The sequence below is a fragment of the Cygnus olor genome, chromosome 2, assembly GCF_009769625.2.
Source record: "Cygnus olor isolate bCygOlo1 chromosome 2, bCygOlo1.pri.v2, whole genome shotgun sequence".
NCBI lineage: Eukaryota > Metazoa > Chordata > Aves > Anseriformes > Anatidae > Cygnus > Cygnus olor.
The window spans coordinates 97,352,004-97,368,417 of NC_049170.1; the positions used below are offsets into that span (position 1 = coordinate 97,352,004).

General features: G+C 44.6%; 1 protein-coding gene across 5 annotated transcripts in view; it reads right to left on the reverse strand.

Moving 5' to 3' along the window:
- Positions 1-4,584: 4,584 nt before the first annotated feature.
- CARMIL1 (capping protein regulator and myosin 1 linker 1) overlaps positions 4,585-16,414 on the reverse strand; it is a 186,989-nt gene continuing 175,159 nt past the window's right edge. For 3 of the 5 annotated variants that reach the window (XM_040549449.1, XM_040549448.1, XM_040549452.1), the window contains 5 exons: positions 16,324-16,402; positions 13,879-14,109; positions 11,180-11,314; positions 8,428-8,574; positions 4,585-5,632 (listed from right to left, as the gene is read on the reverse strand). In XM_040549449.1, coding sequence (XP_040405383.1) covers positions 5,496-5,632; positions 8,428-8,574; positions 11,180-11,314; positions 13,879-14,109; positions 16,324-16,402 — 729 coding nt within the window. In that variant the 3' untranslated portion in view covers positions 4,585-5,495. The remainder of the gene's footprint in view (positions 5,633-8,427; positions 8,575-11,179; positions 11,315-13,878; positions 14,110-16,323; positions 16,403-16,414) is intronic. The other 2 variants (XM_040549451.1, XM_040549450.1) reach the window with 1 other exon arrangement.

Below are 16,414 nucleotides of genomic sequence, written 5' to 3' on the forward strand. Positions count from 1 at the left end.
GAGCTGGGCTACGCGTAACGCCGCCTTCAAACTCTTGAAAAGTCTCCGAATGGAGGCAGAGATGATGGGGGTTAACGTGGAGAACTTCCGAGAAGAACTGATGTTTTGGGAAAAAAATAAATAATGAAGTTTGCTAAAAATTTGTAACCCTCTTCCTTGGTTTATGAAAATGGAGAAGCAGCAGGCAGGGATCTTGTGCATCCTCATCCCTGCCGACAGCCAGGAGGGTTCCCCACGCAGGAAGGAAGAGCCCCAGAATGAGGAAAGCTGGAAATGTGCATCCTCTTCCTCCCATGATACAAATCAAAGGAAGAAACCTTGGCGTTAGGGCTCTCAGTGCTGGTACAGAACGGCTGGCATTTACACTCCTTGGGACTACACGTGATCCGAATGCCACCTGCATGTTGGTCTGCAGCAACTTCGGCTGCGTGGGGCTGGACTCTGGCGTCACAGCACTTTAGCCTGCTCCCCACATCATCTCTGGCAATGCCATTCTCTCCTCCCAGTCATCTTACAGAGAGTTTTTTCCAGGCTTATTTTGGTTTGTGTCCTGGTTTCAGTTAGAATAGAATTAATTTTCTCCTGGTAGCTGGTAGGGTGCTATTTTTTGGATTAGGATGAGAAGAGCGCTGATAACATGCTGATGTTTTAATTGCTGTAGAGCAGTGCTTACACCAAGCCAAGGACTTTTCAGCTTCTCGCTCTGTCCTGCCAGTGAGCAGGCTAGGGATGCAGCAGGAGCTGGGAGGGGACAGACCCTGGACAGCTGACCCAAACTGGCCAAAGGGGTATTCCATACCATCTGACGTCATGCTGAACAATATATAGGGGGGGCTAGCCGGGGTGGGGGGGCCGGCTGCTCGGGGATAGGCTGGGCATTGGTCAGCGGGTGGTGAGCAATTGCATTGTGCATCGCTTGTTTCATACACATTAGTAGTAGTAGTACTATTATCATTATTTTCCTTTCTTTTCTGTCCTAAGAAACTGTCTTTATCTCAAGCCACAGGCTTCATTTTCCCGTTTCTCTACCCCATCCCAGAGATTCCCCATGTCTTTGCTCCCTCAAATCCTGCCCCCAACATACCCGGTAAATGTAGGGGGGAATGCTGCAATGGACTTGGGTGACAATCCAGTATGAGAAAAATACATGTTGTTCTTTAAAGCATGAGCAAGTACTCAAACACCCCTCTGAAACATCAGTAGGTCCTTCTAAATACAGGTGGCACTGAAACAATCGGCAGCAATATCTATTAAACTACCTTAAAGCTTAAATTCTGCATGGTTAAAATGGGTTTAGGCTTCTCCAGCTGCTTTTTGTTACCCAGTAAAGCATGAATTAAGGGGCTCAGAGCAAGTTTCACCACTTGGGCAGGACGCTGTGCAGGGTACTGTAAACTTGAGGAGCGTATTGAACTGTGGGTTTATTGCCATTGGCATTAAAGCAGCAAGAGGAACATGCCTTCTGCTGTATGCACAGCTCATGTACCAAACTCCCATTGCTCTGCCTTGCCTTACAGGAATAAATAAGAATTAAAGGTAGGCAGCATTTTTAAAAGCGGGGGATGATTTTGATTAATGACTTCTTCAGCTCTGGCTTTGCACTATGCAGGAACTCTTGAGGTAGAGGAACTCAAACCCTTGTTTTGAAAAGCTGAAAAAATAAAATAAAAAATTGATTTTTTGTTCTTCATAGCATTATAGATTTTTTTAAGATACATCTTTAGAAAAACACACCACTCTTCTTTCTTTTTAAGTTCAGAAATGGCTTTAATCTAATAATATTTGACGGGATTATATTTTCCATTAAGCCTTTGTGATGGCAGATCATTTGTTCAGATGTTTCTTTCATCGGTTTATTTTCAGGTTATGGCAATTACACATCAAGGAGTAAGAAATGCCCCTTTTTGTTTTTCGTGTGAACCTCGGTGTATAAAATAGGTTTCAAGCAGCATAAATGCTATTTCCTAGTAAACTCGTTTCCTGCGTGGTTCGTGAGGCTCACGGAAAATGCAACCATCAATCCAAATGTTTTGGGGAGGCACAAGTAAGATCCGCTGGCAAGAGGGAAAGAGAGAAGGCAGCGGCTGCTGCGTGGCTGAGCAGGGCTGGCTGCTGCCTCCCTCCCTTCCTGAGCACCCACCGTGTTTTAACACAGCTCCAGGAGAAGTGAAGAGCAGCATCGCTCCTCTGGATGGAGCAGAGGATGATCTTATAGCCGGAGCAGAGGATGATCTCCAGAGCCAGGACACAGCCACTGCCTACACCAGTGTTGGCATCCTCGCGCCTGGGGAAAATCAGCACTTGGAAGAGGAGCAGAGCCTTTCTGGTATTTTCTTAGAAAAATAATCCTTCTCAGCAGCTCTTTTCTATACAAGAGGAGAGCACAGCCAACCCCGCGTTAATCAATTAATAAGCACACAGTGTGCAGTGGCAGCATGAGCTAGCATTGATGACAGCTCCCTGTTAAGTGCAGCGGTCGCGCGGAGCACAAGGGCTGCAATTAATGGGCCACGCTAATGCCTGAATCAGCCCAGGGCAACTCTGCTGGAGGAGGGAGGAATTTAAGGTGATTGCTGTTCTCATCTGAGGAAGCAGATATTTGCTGTTGTTACTGCTCACCAGGGAGCACTTGAGAACACTCAAAATCCATCGCCCGGACTTCAAGCTGCTTTAGCAGGGAGCAGGAAGCAGGTCCTGATGACACGGCGCGGGGCTGGTGGGGTTTGCAGCAGCCACAATCCTTCCCCAGCGCATTGCGGGTGTGGAGGTGCTCCGGCCGCATGTGGCACCGGCAACGTTCTTCTCTGGCAAAATGGGAAAAGCAAATTCAGGAGCAGAAGAGCCCAGGTCAGCTCCCTCTCAGAGAGCTTCTTGACTCTTTTTCCCCAAGACGGGATCAAGGAGGTGCTGATCTGAGCAGAGCTTCTGGTGCTGGTACCCCTTCCAAGCAATAGTGCTCGTCTCTGGTGGTGTGGCTGGGCAGACTTTCTGGGCTTTGTCCACCTCCAGCATTGTGCCAAGCACTGCCTCCTACATGTGCGATTTGCCCTTCCATTCCCGAATTTCCTCAGGCAACAAGCCATCCTGCACCCCAGCACCACTGAGACCCATGGAGTTAGAAACCGGTGTCTGGCAGAAGGATGGAAGTCTGCTCGTGGAAGCTGCTGCTGCTTACCTGAGGCCTCTGCAGCTCAAGATGCTGGAAATCAAAGTTGGGATTTGTTAAAGGATGAAGAGCTCCAGTGAGGTGCTCTGGATGCACCACGAGCTCCTTGCAATCAGGCTGACAGTGCCAGGCTTGCCAGGCAGGCAGCACAGAAAGGAAAAAGTGACCTTCCTCCTCATGCCCAGACACACGCACATGAGTCCCAGGTCTCTGAGAGCTCGCTAGTGCTCCCTTTCATGCTTTCCCCACCATCCAGCCTGCCCAACACAACGATGTCTGGAATAAATGCTGGAAATGAGTTACATCATGAAGAAAAAAAAAGCACTGCTGTCTAATGGAGCCTCTATGCTACAGCAGACAACTCCTGTAGTACTACAGCTTTTCTTCTAACACACACCCTTTCTCTACAGCATCTCAGAACCCCCCCTTCTTTGGTTTACTAATGCTAGGGCGATGCGCACACGCTACTGCCAGGTGCCTCGCAGCAGGAACCGTAAACATGTGGATGGTTGGTAAGGGCTGCAAGCTCAGAGAGGTTCTCGGCAGCTGAAAGTCAGAGCCTATTGTTACTACTTACTAACACAAACCTTGGGGTTCAATTAATCTTCTTAAATTCATGAAGCCCGCAAATCAGGAACCCTTCTTGAATACTTACATGCATACAATTGCCTTTTCCACATCCTGTGTGAATGACAATTGCAGCAGACTATTCATGAACTGTTTTTCTTTTCTAATATAATTTCAGGTTTTTCAGAGAAGGATGTCCAACAAATAAAGACTGAATGTCTGTGGAAACGGATAATTTCTCTTAATGATTTTAGATGGGTGCGGAATTCCAAAACAATGCAAAACCCGTGGCAGGTAGGTATGAAACCCCAGGCTTTACAGCCTGTTTTCCACTCCTACTTTACTTTGAGATGTAAATCTCTAAAAAGTGCCTCTGGAAGGTCTTGCTATAAAAGACCAGTGTTTTGCTGTAGCAGCCCCTCTACAGCAGGATAGCAGGGGTAGCAAGAGTATGTTCCCAGGGGCAGCAGAAAGCTAATTTGACAGAGGCACAGAGGCATCTGAGCCCTTCTACCCACGCAAGAGACCACAGCAAGCTCAGGGCAACTGCTCTTGGGAGCAAGTCACCGACCCAAGTTTGCTCTGTCCTATGGATCCAAAACAGAATGAGGGAGCAGACACCTCTGGCTCACGTGAAGGCTTCTTTGATTAAAATCACAAGTGAGGAGACTAGCAAAGAGATCTTCTTTCAGCGATTTTATGAAGTTGATGTCTACGTTGATGCTGATGACCCTTTAAAGAAGAACAGACTTTTTACCATGAGCAGAAGACGACGGATGATATGGCTTTTGTCTTGACTGCATGCTTTGTCTATCAAAAACAGCGCTACAAAAACGAGGAGTTACATTTCAGTTGTAAAATCATTTTATTGTTACAAATATACATATGAATAAAATCCCTTCAACCTGTAACGTAAGTGGATACCTGTGAAATCTGCGCCCCCTCCCCCCAAAGCAGAAATGTTTTTACAGATGCCAAACTGTTCTTCTCGGGGAATTACACATTGAAAGGAAGCGAATATGCAGACAGAACTGAAGAAGGCCTCTAGAAAACACCAATATTAATAAAATTTCAGTTGCCCTCATTCCAACCAACTATGTACATTAATATATGAATGTGGAAGCATAACAAGATTATATATCATTCAAATCCTTCTCTCTTGTGCTTTTTGACAGTACACAAATGTAAGCGCGGGAGCTTTATGTACAGTACAATAACAGGAAGAAAGAAGCTCCCGGTGGGAGAATGTAAAAACCATACCCAAGCATTTAATATATATAATCTATACAAATTATTTTATTAGTGTGCTCTCTTAATATAATTACAATGTGCAATTGCATACCGCAAGGATATATTTATAGGTCAGTCACGTGCAGATTTGACACATTTACATTCAGCAGTACGACACATTACCTGCTGTACAGTGTATTAGTGTACGACAGTGTCCAGTTAATTTGCTTTGTTTTCTAAATGCCCTAATGCAGGGCACTTCTTTGTAGCTGCTTCGGAGAAATTCAAGTAGAATACACGAAGGAATTGCTGGCTTTAGCAAAGGCATGGGAAGGAAGGCCTGAACTGTACGGGACAGAAATTAAGGGCCGAATCAATGCCAACCGATTGCACAGTAATTCATGTTTGGAAGATCAGCTTTTCTGCATGGGAGTGTACCTGTGGTGACAGAGCAGCTGGCTAGGAGGGTTGTCGATTGCTGTACCCTGATTGTTATAAAAGCTCTCGCACTACAAAGCGCTTGCACTGATTGCTAAACAAAAATAAAATCTTTATCTGCTTCTTCGCCAGAGTCACTGGACTTGCTTCCCTGATGGCCGTCTTTACTCAAGGACCTCTGCTTCAGCTCCTGGAACTCGTGGGGCTGCTGCCCGGGGCTTCTTTTTGCAGCTGCACAAAACACAGAAATAGGTCTTACTAATGACTGTAGAAGGGAGGAAGGGAAGAAAAAAAAGTCACTCATGCATGTAGGACCTGCTCCCACTGAATTAATTCGAACTAGTGGGAGTAACACAAATTTGTTAGTTCTTCAAACCACAAAAAGTGAGAGAGAGGGAGAGAGGGAAGGAAAAAAGTGGAACAAACTACTCTGCCGTTGGCTGGCAAGCAGACAAACCTGGAACATGAAAACCAGCACTTCAGTGTGACACAGATTACATTTCTGTTCTACATTACAGGTAGAAAAAGGCCTGGAGACTTTCTTCTCATCACATCACTTCAAAAAAAACCAGCACTTTTTTCCAGCTGAGCTAGGTTACAGGTGATGGCCACCTGACTGCTTGGGTATCTCAGCTGGGCACTTCTCAGATCAGCAGTGCACATCCCAAGCCTTTCTCCCCTGCCGGACACCGAGCCCGACCTGCATCCTTCCAGATGAGACCACGGCTCTGCACCTCACATTCCCTGCTTCCCTTGATCTAAAAGAAAGCAGCACCCATTCAGTTCACCCAGCACAAATCAATAAGGCCAGTGTTTCCCCCCCCCCAAACCTAGAAGCCTTGAAATGAAATGGAAAGAAAGGTTTTCAAACCTTGTTAACATCTCTGATTGGATGGATCAGTGGTCTAAAAATTGCTATGGAAACAAGAGTTTTGTTGCGCACATCAGTTGGAGTGAGGTTATGCAAGGGTTGATGGCTTTGGAAATCTCATGCTTCTGATCAAAACAAACCTTTACACACACAGTGATCCTCAGATGTGTCTTCGCTGCAAGTCGTGTTAGCTACAAGAGTTTTGCTCCACCGCTTCAGGTGAGGATGCCTGGCTTTGGTCCATGCTGGACTTTATGGCCATGTGTGCACATCGCGGAACAAGGTGCCACCAGCCACAGCGGCTACAAAACACCTCCTGTCCCTTCCCCTAGACCCAGCCCTGCCCAAGAGGCCATGGGTCAGGCCACAGGGCCACCCAGATGTGCCAGAAAGCTCCGTCCGATTTTCATTTGGCACAGACCTCGTCCAGCTCCACATCTCTGCTGGGACGAGAGCAGAAGGGACGCGTCCAGCACGCATCCTGTGAGACCCACCTCTGCACACATGGCACACTGCTTATCCAGATAAGCCTCCTGACTCCAAAATAGCAGATCCTTTATTTGTGCTGGCCAAAATGAGGGATGAAACAAGAGCCAGCAGCTACAAAATCACTGCTTTCTTATTCCTGCTTTGCAAGTTGGGAAAGAAGAGAAAAGGATTTTGAGAAAGTTTTTTCTTTTAAAGCTATTTAGTTTAATTTGACAATTTAAAAATACCTAAATTCTGTAAGAATAAAATAAAAATAAAAATAAAAATAAAAATAAAATAAAAGGCATTTCCATCTCCTCAAACACCACTGCTGTTCAAAGAAATAGGTGCCTGGTGGTTTTGAGTCATTTTTTATAATTATACCTGCTAGTAATTACCTGGCTGTTGTTTGAGCTTCCATTCACTCTTCAAACAAAACCCACAACACATGCTGCAGCAGCTGTTCTATTTTATGGCCTAATAAAGCAAGATGGGTAGTTTGTCCCCCCAAAATGCCTGAAAAATACATTGGGCATTTAAGTCCACATACTGCAACCAGGTTTTTGCCAGCAGTGCTGCCTCTTGCTCATGTGTAGTCCCCATGAAGCCACACAAAGGGGACTTGTGTATACCTGTGGCAGCATCTCAGCTTTTGAAACTTACTTTATCAGTGTGCTGTCTTCGAATTAATTAAAATAATTTGATTATGGTGGTGAGTAGAGATTCCAAATTTCAGTGGGCTAAGTTTGATTCAACAATATGAAAATAAAATCAGTTTATGCCTTCTGGGCTAAGGGTAGAGAAGGGCAGATGGGGTGTTTCTTTCCTTTTCCTCAAAGAGATGGAACAAATGATCGGAAATTTACAGAAGGGGTACACGTTGCCTTGTAAATAGAAGAACTGGCTGTAAACACAATTGCATTAGATATTCAAAACACCTCATTTAAATGCTGTAGAAAAAAGAGTAATATTGAATCACTGTTTAAGTAAACTGGTTAAGAGGTAAAGAAGAGTATGTAAACACATACCATTTGGGAACAAGAGTTTTTATATTTTAAAAACACACAATTCAACCAATTATTTTATAGTTTTCTGAATGAGTTTGCTGTAAGTCAAAGCTGCTCATCAGGAGGTGCAGCACAGCGTTGGGTTTGGGGTCTTGTGCTTCTTTGTGGTTTTGTCATGTTTATGCCAACCAAGGACAAGGTGCTATAACAAAACAAGCTGATTTACCCAGTTCTCAAATGGCCGTGTGAGTGACTGTACTGAAGCTGGCACTAACAATTTGGAGGCTGAAATGTGGTTTGAAATACTTCAGCAAATGCATCTTAAGAAAGAATTACACACAAAGAGCAGCAGAGAGCCTCAATCTGGAGAGGACTTACAGAACAGCATGCCCCTGCCGCTGTAATGAGCAGTAATGGTTTGTAAGGAGCCCTCTTCCACAGAGGGCCTGCAGGTGCTATGTGGTACTGGTAACTGGTGCTGCCATGAAGGTGAAATGCAAACACATCTTCCATTAGCAATTTTTTTCAAATCCTTAGGTTTTGAGGTTTCTACCCTTATCATACTTCAGGGACAGACCAGCACCATTTCAAGGCTTCTCTGCTATTACCGTATCCTCACGATTGCTAGTGCCAGCTGTCGAGCACCGTCGTGATGAAAAATGAAATAAGAAACTGCTAACCAGGAGCTGGCTGTGCCTTCCTCTGCCCAAGCTCACTGCCTTCCTCTTCTGCACTGGCAGAACACTGCCCCGCAGCGGCTCCCCCTCCGCCAGGCGGCTTTGCGCGGTCACGGTCTGCATCTCTCTTTTGCCCATCTCCTGTTTGCTCTAGCAGGGAAAAGGATTCGTTTATACCCCTAAGCTGTAGGGCCGTATATGGGAAGTAATGAGTAGTGTAAACAGTTTCACTTATTCATCCCATTTAATCAATTATTCAAAGAGTAGCAATCAATATGCCGGAGGCTTGCTTAAATTTAGGCCAGATATTTGCACGTGTTGGTAACTGCAGCCCAATCTTACAGGTACTCTGTGTAAAGAGGAGCACTTGGAGATTGTCCCATGCAGCACAGTTAAATCATTAACGTAAAGCAATTTTATAATTAAGTATCATCTAATGTGCAGCTTTCTTTTGCAGTAGATGTAATTTCGTTTACTAACTTAGGCAGATTTGTAGTGATTTACCACTTGCAGAAGTAAATTGAGCATGGCAATCTGAAAGGAAGCAGAACGCAAGGAAGGAGGAATGGCTACAAGAGAGAGGAGCGCAGTAACAAAGAAGGATAACTTGATGAAGAATAACAACCAAAAGAAACAGAATTTAGCCTTTCCCAAACAACATTATGCAAAGCATAGCAGCTCTGTGAGGACCCAGAAACCCAATTTTAGCCATTCCAAGCTATTATTAAAATTCTCACAGTGCAATGCAGCAGCAACTAGGAAACTGAGTCTCAGCTTGGCTGAATCTGCTGTGGAGGCAAACTCTAAGTGAGCAAGGAGTGAGGAAGGCACAGCATCCAACCCCCTTTGCATAACATTTTGTGAACAGCAAACAGATTTTAAAAATTAAGTGACGGTCCCTCTTCTCACGTGACAATCACAAACAGCAAAAACTTGTTGAATCTCTGCTGTATTAGAGGTTGCTGTAATACAAAAGGCCAACCAGATGTGAAAGCACACCTGCAACAAGTCCCACTACGTTGTTTATCTCCAGCTATGTAGCAGCAAGTTCTCTCTCTGATGAAACGCTGGCCAGAAAACAAGGGCTCTATCACATGTATTTATCAGACAGGAACTGGAAGAGTCTGTTGTGGCAAGAGCCTTTGATTGCAACCATTCTCAATGTGATGGCACCGATACAGTGAGTCTGGTGCCCAAGCTGTGGCTCAGTTCACCTGTCTCAGCACAGGCTCTGATGGGACTAAAGGCAGCAGCAAAACCAGGCTCTGTCCTGCCCTGCAGCCTTTATAACGCCACAGCTGTGGCACATAAATGCCACTTTAGACACCTTGCTGTGTTTTTGGGATCCTGAGCCACAGACTGTGCAGATTTTGGCAAAACAGACTGTCCAAACCCTCAGCCCTTTCCAGGCACAGGAGAGATCTTTGGGTGTGCCATGTCCTGCTAGCTCCACACACCTCAGCAAGACTGTGGTCATTCTGCTGGGCTACCTTTACACCACAAGAGCAGCCCAACAGATGGCTGAAGGGAGAGCCAAAATCTGTAGACAGACACGCCGCAGCATGGTCTGACATGTGGTCACCAAACTGGAGCCACCACACCAACAATTTTCCAACAAGAGCATCAACCAGACTGGGAGGTAGATTGTTTCATAAAGGAAATTATAGTTTTAGGGGAGAAAGGGACAAGCTTCTCAAAATATACCTCTGGACACTCCCGTTCCGGGGATGGCTTTGCCCCTCCTCTCATCTAGAGGGTAATGGGCTCTGCAGGCAGCCCAACTGCGCCCTCTTCACAACCCAGCATTACATATCTGTCCTGACTAGTCAGCCCCTATCCTATACTCCAAAAAATTGCTGGCAGAGTACTGAAAGTGCACCACTTCATCTCAAGACTTCTGTGATTTTTCCAGTCTGGATGTGATGGGAACCATGTTGGGATGGAGATGGGGCTCACTGTCTTTCTTGAGAACAGTCCAGGAAGGAGGAGGTCTCACACCCAGATTTCCAATATTGTTTTTGTGCCAGCTAACACCACGCTGAACAGTATTTCTGTGACTATTTCTCCATATGTTCTGTGCTTTCAGAGGAAACTTTAGCTCTCCTGAGAGTCAACTGTGGTTCAAGGAAATGCACCAGTGAAATTAGAAATCCAGATCAGATACAAAAAGCAGCAAAGAGACGGCAGCAGTCTATTATCGTGCGTAAAAGGCACCAAGCCCTGCCCTGGCACACAAAGACAAGGGTGAGTTGAGCTCGGTCATGTGCATTGATCCCACAGAAAGAAGGAATACACACAAAGCAACAGGCTGGCTGCAAGGAACAGGCATGGCTGCTCCCCTGGAAATCTGCTAATCAACAGAGCTGCATTTCACATTTATGCACGACCAACACCAACCAGCATCTCAAATCAGACCAAACTAAACTAATAAATAATAAACTAATAAATAATATACATAATACAAGAGGTCCTTAATAGTTCAAATACATTATTAATAGCAAGGGATTCATCTTATTTCACTTGGTTTGATGAAAGGAAGAAAATGTAGAGCACCAGCCCGTGGGTGAAGGGGGAGGGAGGATGGGACCAGATGATGGATGGGGGGCAGGTGACCAGATTCACTCTCCTTCCTCTCTTTTCCTCAAAATGAATAACCCTCTTCCCTTTCAAGAGGAAACAAATCAGGGAACAATGACATACTGATTCCTAGTAGACGAAAGGCATGCTGGACCAACAGTCATACCAGCACTCCTACCTTCTTGAGAAAACGATCTGATTGTGGGGCTGCTCTGACCATCCTTTTCTTTATCAGAAGGAACCTTCTTCAGCACCGCTGGAAGCAGGGCAACTTTGGGGGAACTGGGGCCAGAGGGAGACTCTGGAGCATCCTCTGCGGAGTACCATGAACAAAAAGGTGAGAAGTGTTATTTAGTTGACAGAAAGGGCACTTTTATGACGGGGCTGAAGCTCAACATAACACAAAAATCAAGCAACAGCTAGAACCTGTGTCAGAAAAAGAAGGAATCAGGAATTTACATCATGTTAAGAGAACACATGACGGCTCTCAGTCCAGCTGCAAGAATTTTAATAGCCAAAGCAAAGATCTCAGTTTCAGCATTTTTAATGTATGTTACTATTGCAGCACAAACAGGAATCTGATGGGACCAACTGAATTTCATGCAAGATGTAAGCATGCAATTTGTAAAGAACAGCTGAAAATTGTTTGGATGGATTTTTGGAAATATTTGTTCTATTCATGTTTTTATTTTTCTCAAACATAATGAACTGATCAAGTTAGATGTCCTGTTTCACAGTTGTAAGGCATAAAAGTGAATCAGTGGAACAAATTCCATAAGTAGTCTACAGAAGCCTATACTTCCAGGAATAAATTGCCAGTATATATAGCATGAGAGCATCTGTAAAGATTTTCTAAACAGAAAAATAAAATAAAAAGCCTGCTAGACTCTCAGGAAATCTGGAATTTAAATTCAAATCTATAGTTTAAACCATCTGGATATGTTGTTTCTCTAAAAGATTGGATACATTTATATATGGCATATTGACTACCATCTTTACAGTCCTTATAAGAAGACCTTTTCAATCTTAAAGCAGACAGGGACTTCCCTCCTGTCCAAATGAAGGCTATAATGGGTCACTTAAACTGCTTGTATGTTTTCTTTCCCAAGGAATAAACATTGGCATGTGTATCCCACAGAGCAGCTGGGAAGCTACATTAGTATTGACAGCAGAAAAAAGGAGCTCGCATTATCGAGTAACATATATTGTATACTTGGAACATGAGTTAATTCAGTTGCATATTGGAAATTAGTAGGGATCTATCTCACTGTCAACATAAATCGGCCATCACAAAGGAGTCAATCATTTTAATTTCAGCTGAGGGAAGCAATGACCTTCCAAATGCAACTTGGTCTGAACGGACACACTAATTCTCAGGACCTTCTCCACACATTTGACGTGCCTGTGAGGCCACGTGCTTTGGGAAGCTTGGTATCAACACGTGCATGAGCACCATGCTTGGCAAACACAGCCGTGTGTTTCTGAACTAAAGCTGACATACCATGCTTTAAAAGCTGATATACCATGCTTTACTGAGGAACCACTCTCAGTCTTTGCTAATTTGAAGACATCTGAGCTGTGCTCCTTTGCCCTCAGATTACTTTTGCTACCATTAGTTTGGCCACATCACCATAAGCAACAGCAGGAGCAAGAATGTAAATAGGATTATTGCTTGGCTTCTCCATCACATCCCCTGGATGTGCTTAGCCAGCAAGTTGATACAAGCACAAGGACTGAAGTTAGACTGCAGCAGAGATGGTGCCGCTGTTGCTGCCACCTGAAGAGCTGGCCTATTACTAGCAAATACTAATTGTTCTCTCTGTTAAGCCCACAGTATGCTCTCTCTGCAGGAAGCATGAGCTGGCAGAAATAGATAGCTTAGGTCTGTTTGACACAAAACATTTTGAGATAACATGCTGCTTATGTTACAGCTTAAGCATCACCAAACAAGCCACGCTTTCCTATTGTATTCATCTTCAGAAGCACCTCGCCCAACACCTCTCACTTCCGTGACCATTTTTTAAATGACCAATAAAATAAATACCCACTAGCACGCAGAGACAGACCAAGTAATGCTCAGGTACACACCAAGGGCAGGGAAGAGGCTGTAACATCCAGCTGCCCCCTTACCTCCAGCAAAAATAACATCTTTCTAAGGTCAGTGGTGAGTATGGGAAAAGCCTGGAGGTCTGAGAGCTCTTACAAACGGCTGTGCTCCCATTTTTCAGTCAGCAGTAATTGATAAGCTCTATTGGCCGTAGCCACTGGGAGAGTGAGTAACTAGCATGTAATTCCTCTCTACTGCAGTGGTTATGCTTTGGAAAGAAGGGGTTGTGTCATTGGCCTATTAAATAATAGTGAACAGACAGCATACAGGAAATTGCCAAAATATTTCATGCTATTGGAAATCTTCAGGTAATGTCTGGGCAGGAGGTTAGGACAGAGCTGAAGTTAACAGCCATTCAGCTGGCAGCCTAGTAGGGTTATAAAAGCACAGCTACAATTATTTCCAATCAAAAGCAGTAAGAAAAGAATCACAGGCAAAATGAGGGAAAAGAGGGTGAGAAACAGTAGCTTGCGTTAATTATTAAGAATAACAGGCATTTTCTCAAGGGGCTAAAACCAGCCTGCCAGAAAACCCCTAAGGACTTCAGTATTTAGAGCCAGGTGTTATCACAGGCTAAAACGTTTATTTGAATTAGGACAGTGGGAGATGGAAAAGGAGGAAACAAGTCAAGAGCAAGTGACGGAAGAACCTCTCCCTCTACATTTAACTCCTGTCCTGGATGTGGCCCTGGGTGTCTCCTTCAAGGCCCACCCAAACTCCATGCAGAAGTACCCAGCTGGGGCTAACGAACACCCAGAAGAGCTCCTCACCTGTACGAGAGGCAGAGCGTGGTTTCTGTGGCACTGTGGGTCGTCCTGCCAGGCTGGGCTTTGCGGACTGCAGTGGGGGTTTGGGGCTGGTTGTGTTGGAAGAACCTCTTGCTTTTGCTGCAGCTTCTGCCTTTGGTTCAGCTTTTGCATTTTTTTCAGATGATGCTGAGCTGGAGTCACCTTTATTGGAGGTAAACCGACTCTCTGGAAGGGTCTGCTGGAGTTTAGGCACTAAAATAAACAGAAATGTAAATTAAAGTCTGCAGCATGGAAGGCTCAGTGTACGAGGTACTGGTACACAGAGCCTTCACGTAGAAAATACCTTTACTCATTCACATATGCACTCACACAGCTGTGTAGTGATTGTAAAGTGACCCCTCGTATCTCATTTAAAATCACCGCAAGAAGAGCATCTAGACACACCAATTCTACACATGCTAAACTTCATAATTCAATTGCCTCAGAGGCGATGGCACCTCCAGCCTTTTTAATACATTTAGGTTGATGGCTGGCTGGACTTTACTCTCCCTTCATCTTTGTGGGAGCAGATGGTATGGCCTACTTGCTGAGAAAGCAGCATTGGATCAGTAGAAAAGGCAGCCCTTGGCTGTTTCGCACCTCTACAGACGAAAGGTTGGCTGTCCAAAATCAACAGAGAAATCCTGGCCCAGAAAATTAATCCCGAACCTGTGAACTGCAGGCTACGGCTTGTTATTTGTTGCTTTTAGCAAGCGCTAAAGGAGATTTTGAAACTTAGTAGAGATTAAAGTATTCTTTAGATAATATTTTGATTAATGTAATAACACTGTATAGGGACTATAGTTCCTACACATTAGCAGGCTTATCAACATATTATCCCAAACAAAGACCTAAGTATTTATGCATAAAACTACATTCACTTCCAAGAGATAAATCAGTTTTATTTAGCTACGCCAGTTGGTAGAAAGCCTGCTGGACGTTGCAAACAAGCAAAATGCCTGCCCCACATTCCTACTTTGCAGCTTTGAGGACACTGAAAGCTTGCACATCTCAGCTATAACGATGATCTTGAAACTTGTATGCTAGCTTGGGACTTTCAACAACTGTCCCATCTTTATTCTCAGGAACAGAATGACGGACTAACTGAAATGCAGACTGGTTGCCTTGGTACCTGGCAAAGCTCACAGACTTCCCTTGACCTACCTACCTGCTATTCCCATTCAGAAACCCTGCTTGTTACGAGAGTGCTGAGCACAGACATTTTAATGGCAATGGGAGGGGAGCGTTGGATGTATTTTGTTGCAAGCCAATCCCCAATACATTCTTCCAGCCTACATGACTGTTTTTCAGCCCGGCCGGAGTTAAACTCTTGCTAACCAGAGAGTTGTGTGCTTACGCATACGTATTTGTGTGAGCGTGTGAGAGGGGGAGTTCATGTCTGCAGGCATGCAATAGACCTTTGAGCTGCCAGCAAAACAGCAGGATGCTTTCTCCACCTGTGTCTATGTGCATACAAAAGAGCAGGTGATACCCAGGCATGAAGAAAGGAATAATAACAACTTATTCTCCTTCTGAATCACGATCTGTAGTTTTCCTGTAGCAACATCCAGCAATTTTCCATTAACTCTCTTTCTTGTCTTCCTAACCTCAGGCCTGTTAATATTATTAGAACCCAGTAAGTTGAAATAAATTAACCCAAGCCAAAGACAAACTGTAGCCGCAATAGCGAAGAGCAGCCTTGGAGAGCTCTCAAGCAAGAGTGGTAAAGAAAGGACTGCCATTCCAGGGCCCAGGACTACAGCTTGACAAGGGCACTCAGCCAGTACACAGCAGGCCTAGCTGCAGAATGCTTCAGTGCTGTAAGTACCAAGTTTATTTATGTTATTTTCTGCATGCAGGCAGTGTCCCTGTGCCTCCACAGCTTTGCAGACAGCCCTGGCTTTACTCAAGCCACTTAAAGCCTGGGAAGAGCCAGCCTCCATTGCCTGTGGGATGTGTCTTCCGATAACCAAAAGCCAGGACTACTCAAGCAGGTACCTACACTGACTACTATTAACCTTGCAAACTGGTCATAGTGAGGTCTTCAGATGTATTCAGGAGTTTCACTTCTTTGTGTGCAGACATTTTTGCTGGCTCCTGGGTTCAGCTCCAGCTTTGCCAATTCTGTTACGAATCAACACCCGTTAGAAGGAGCCTCAGGCACGTACACTGAGTCCTTTCCCTCCTTTGCAGTGTGAAGCACAGGAGTAAAACAACAGCCATCAACACAGCTCTGGAGTTGACTTGACAAGCAGCGCTGTCAAACACAGTACAAAAGCGAGCTTGTTTCTAATCTTGTTCACTTAGCATAAGTTTGTGTTTTGCTTAAGCAATTGTTAGGTACACAATTCGGAGAGTGATTTTGAACTTTTTTTTTTCTTTTCACATTTTCCAGAAAGAGGTTATACCAGGAAACCCAGACTGTACCTGTACCACTTCCATCCAATCTTTCTGAGCTCATCGCTGTGTCAGAAGACTCCCTGGAAGCTGTGTCATTTCCAAGTTTCTGAAAGAGTGA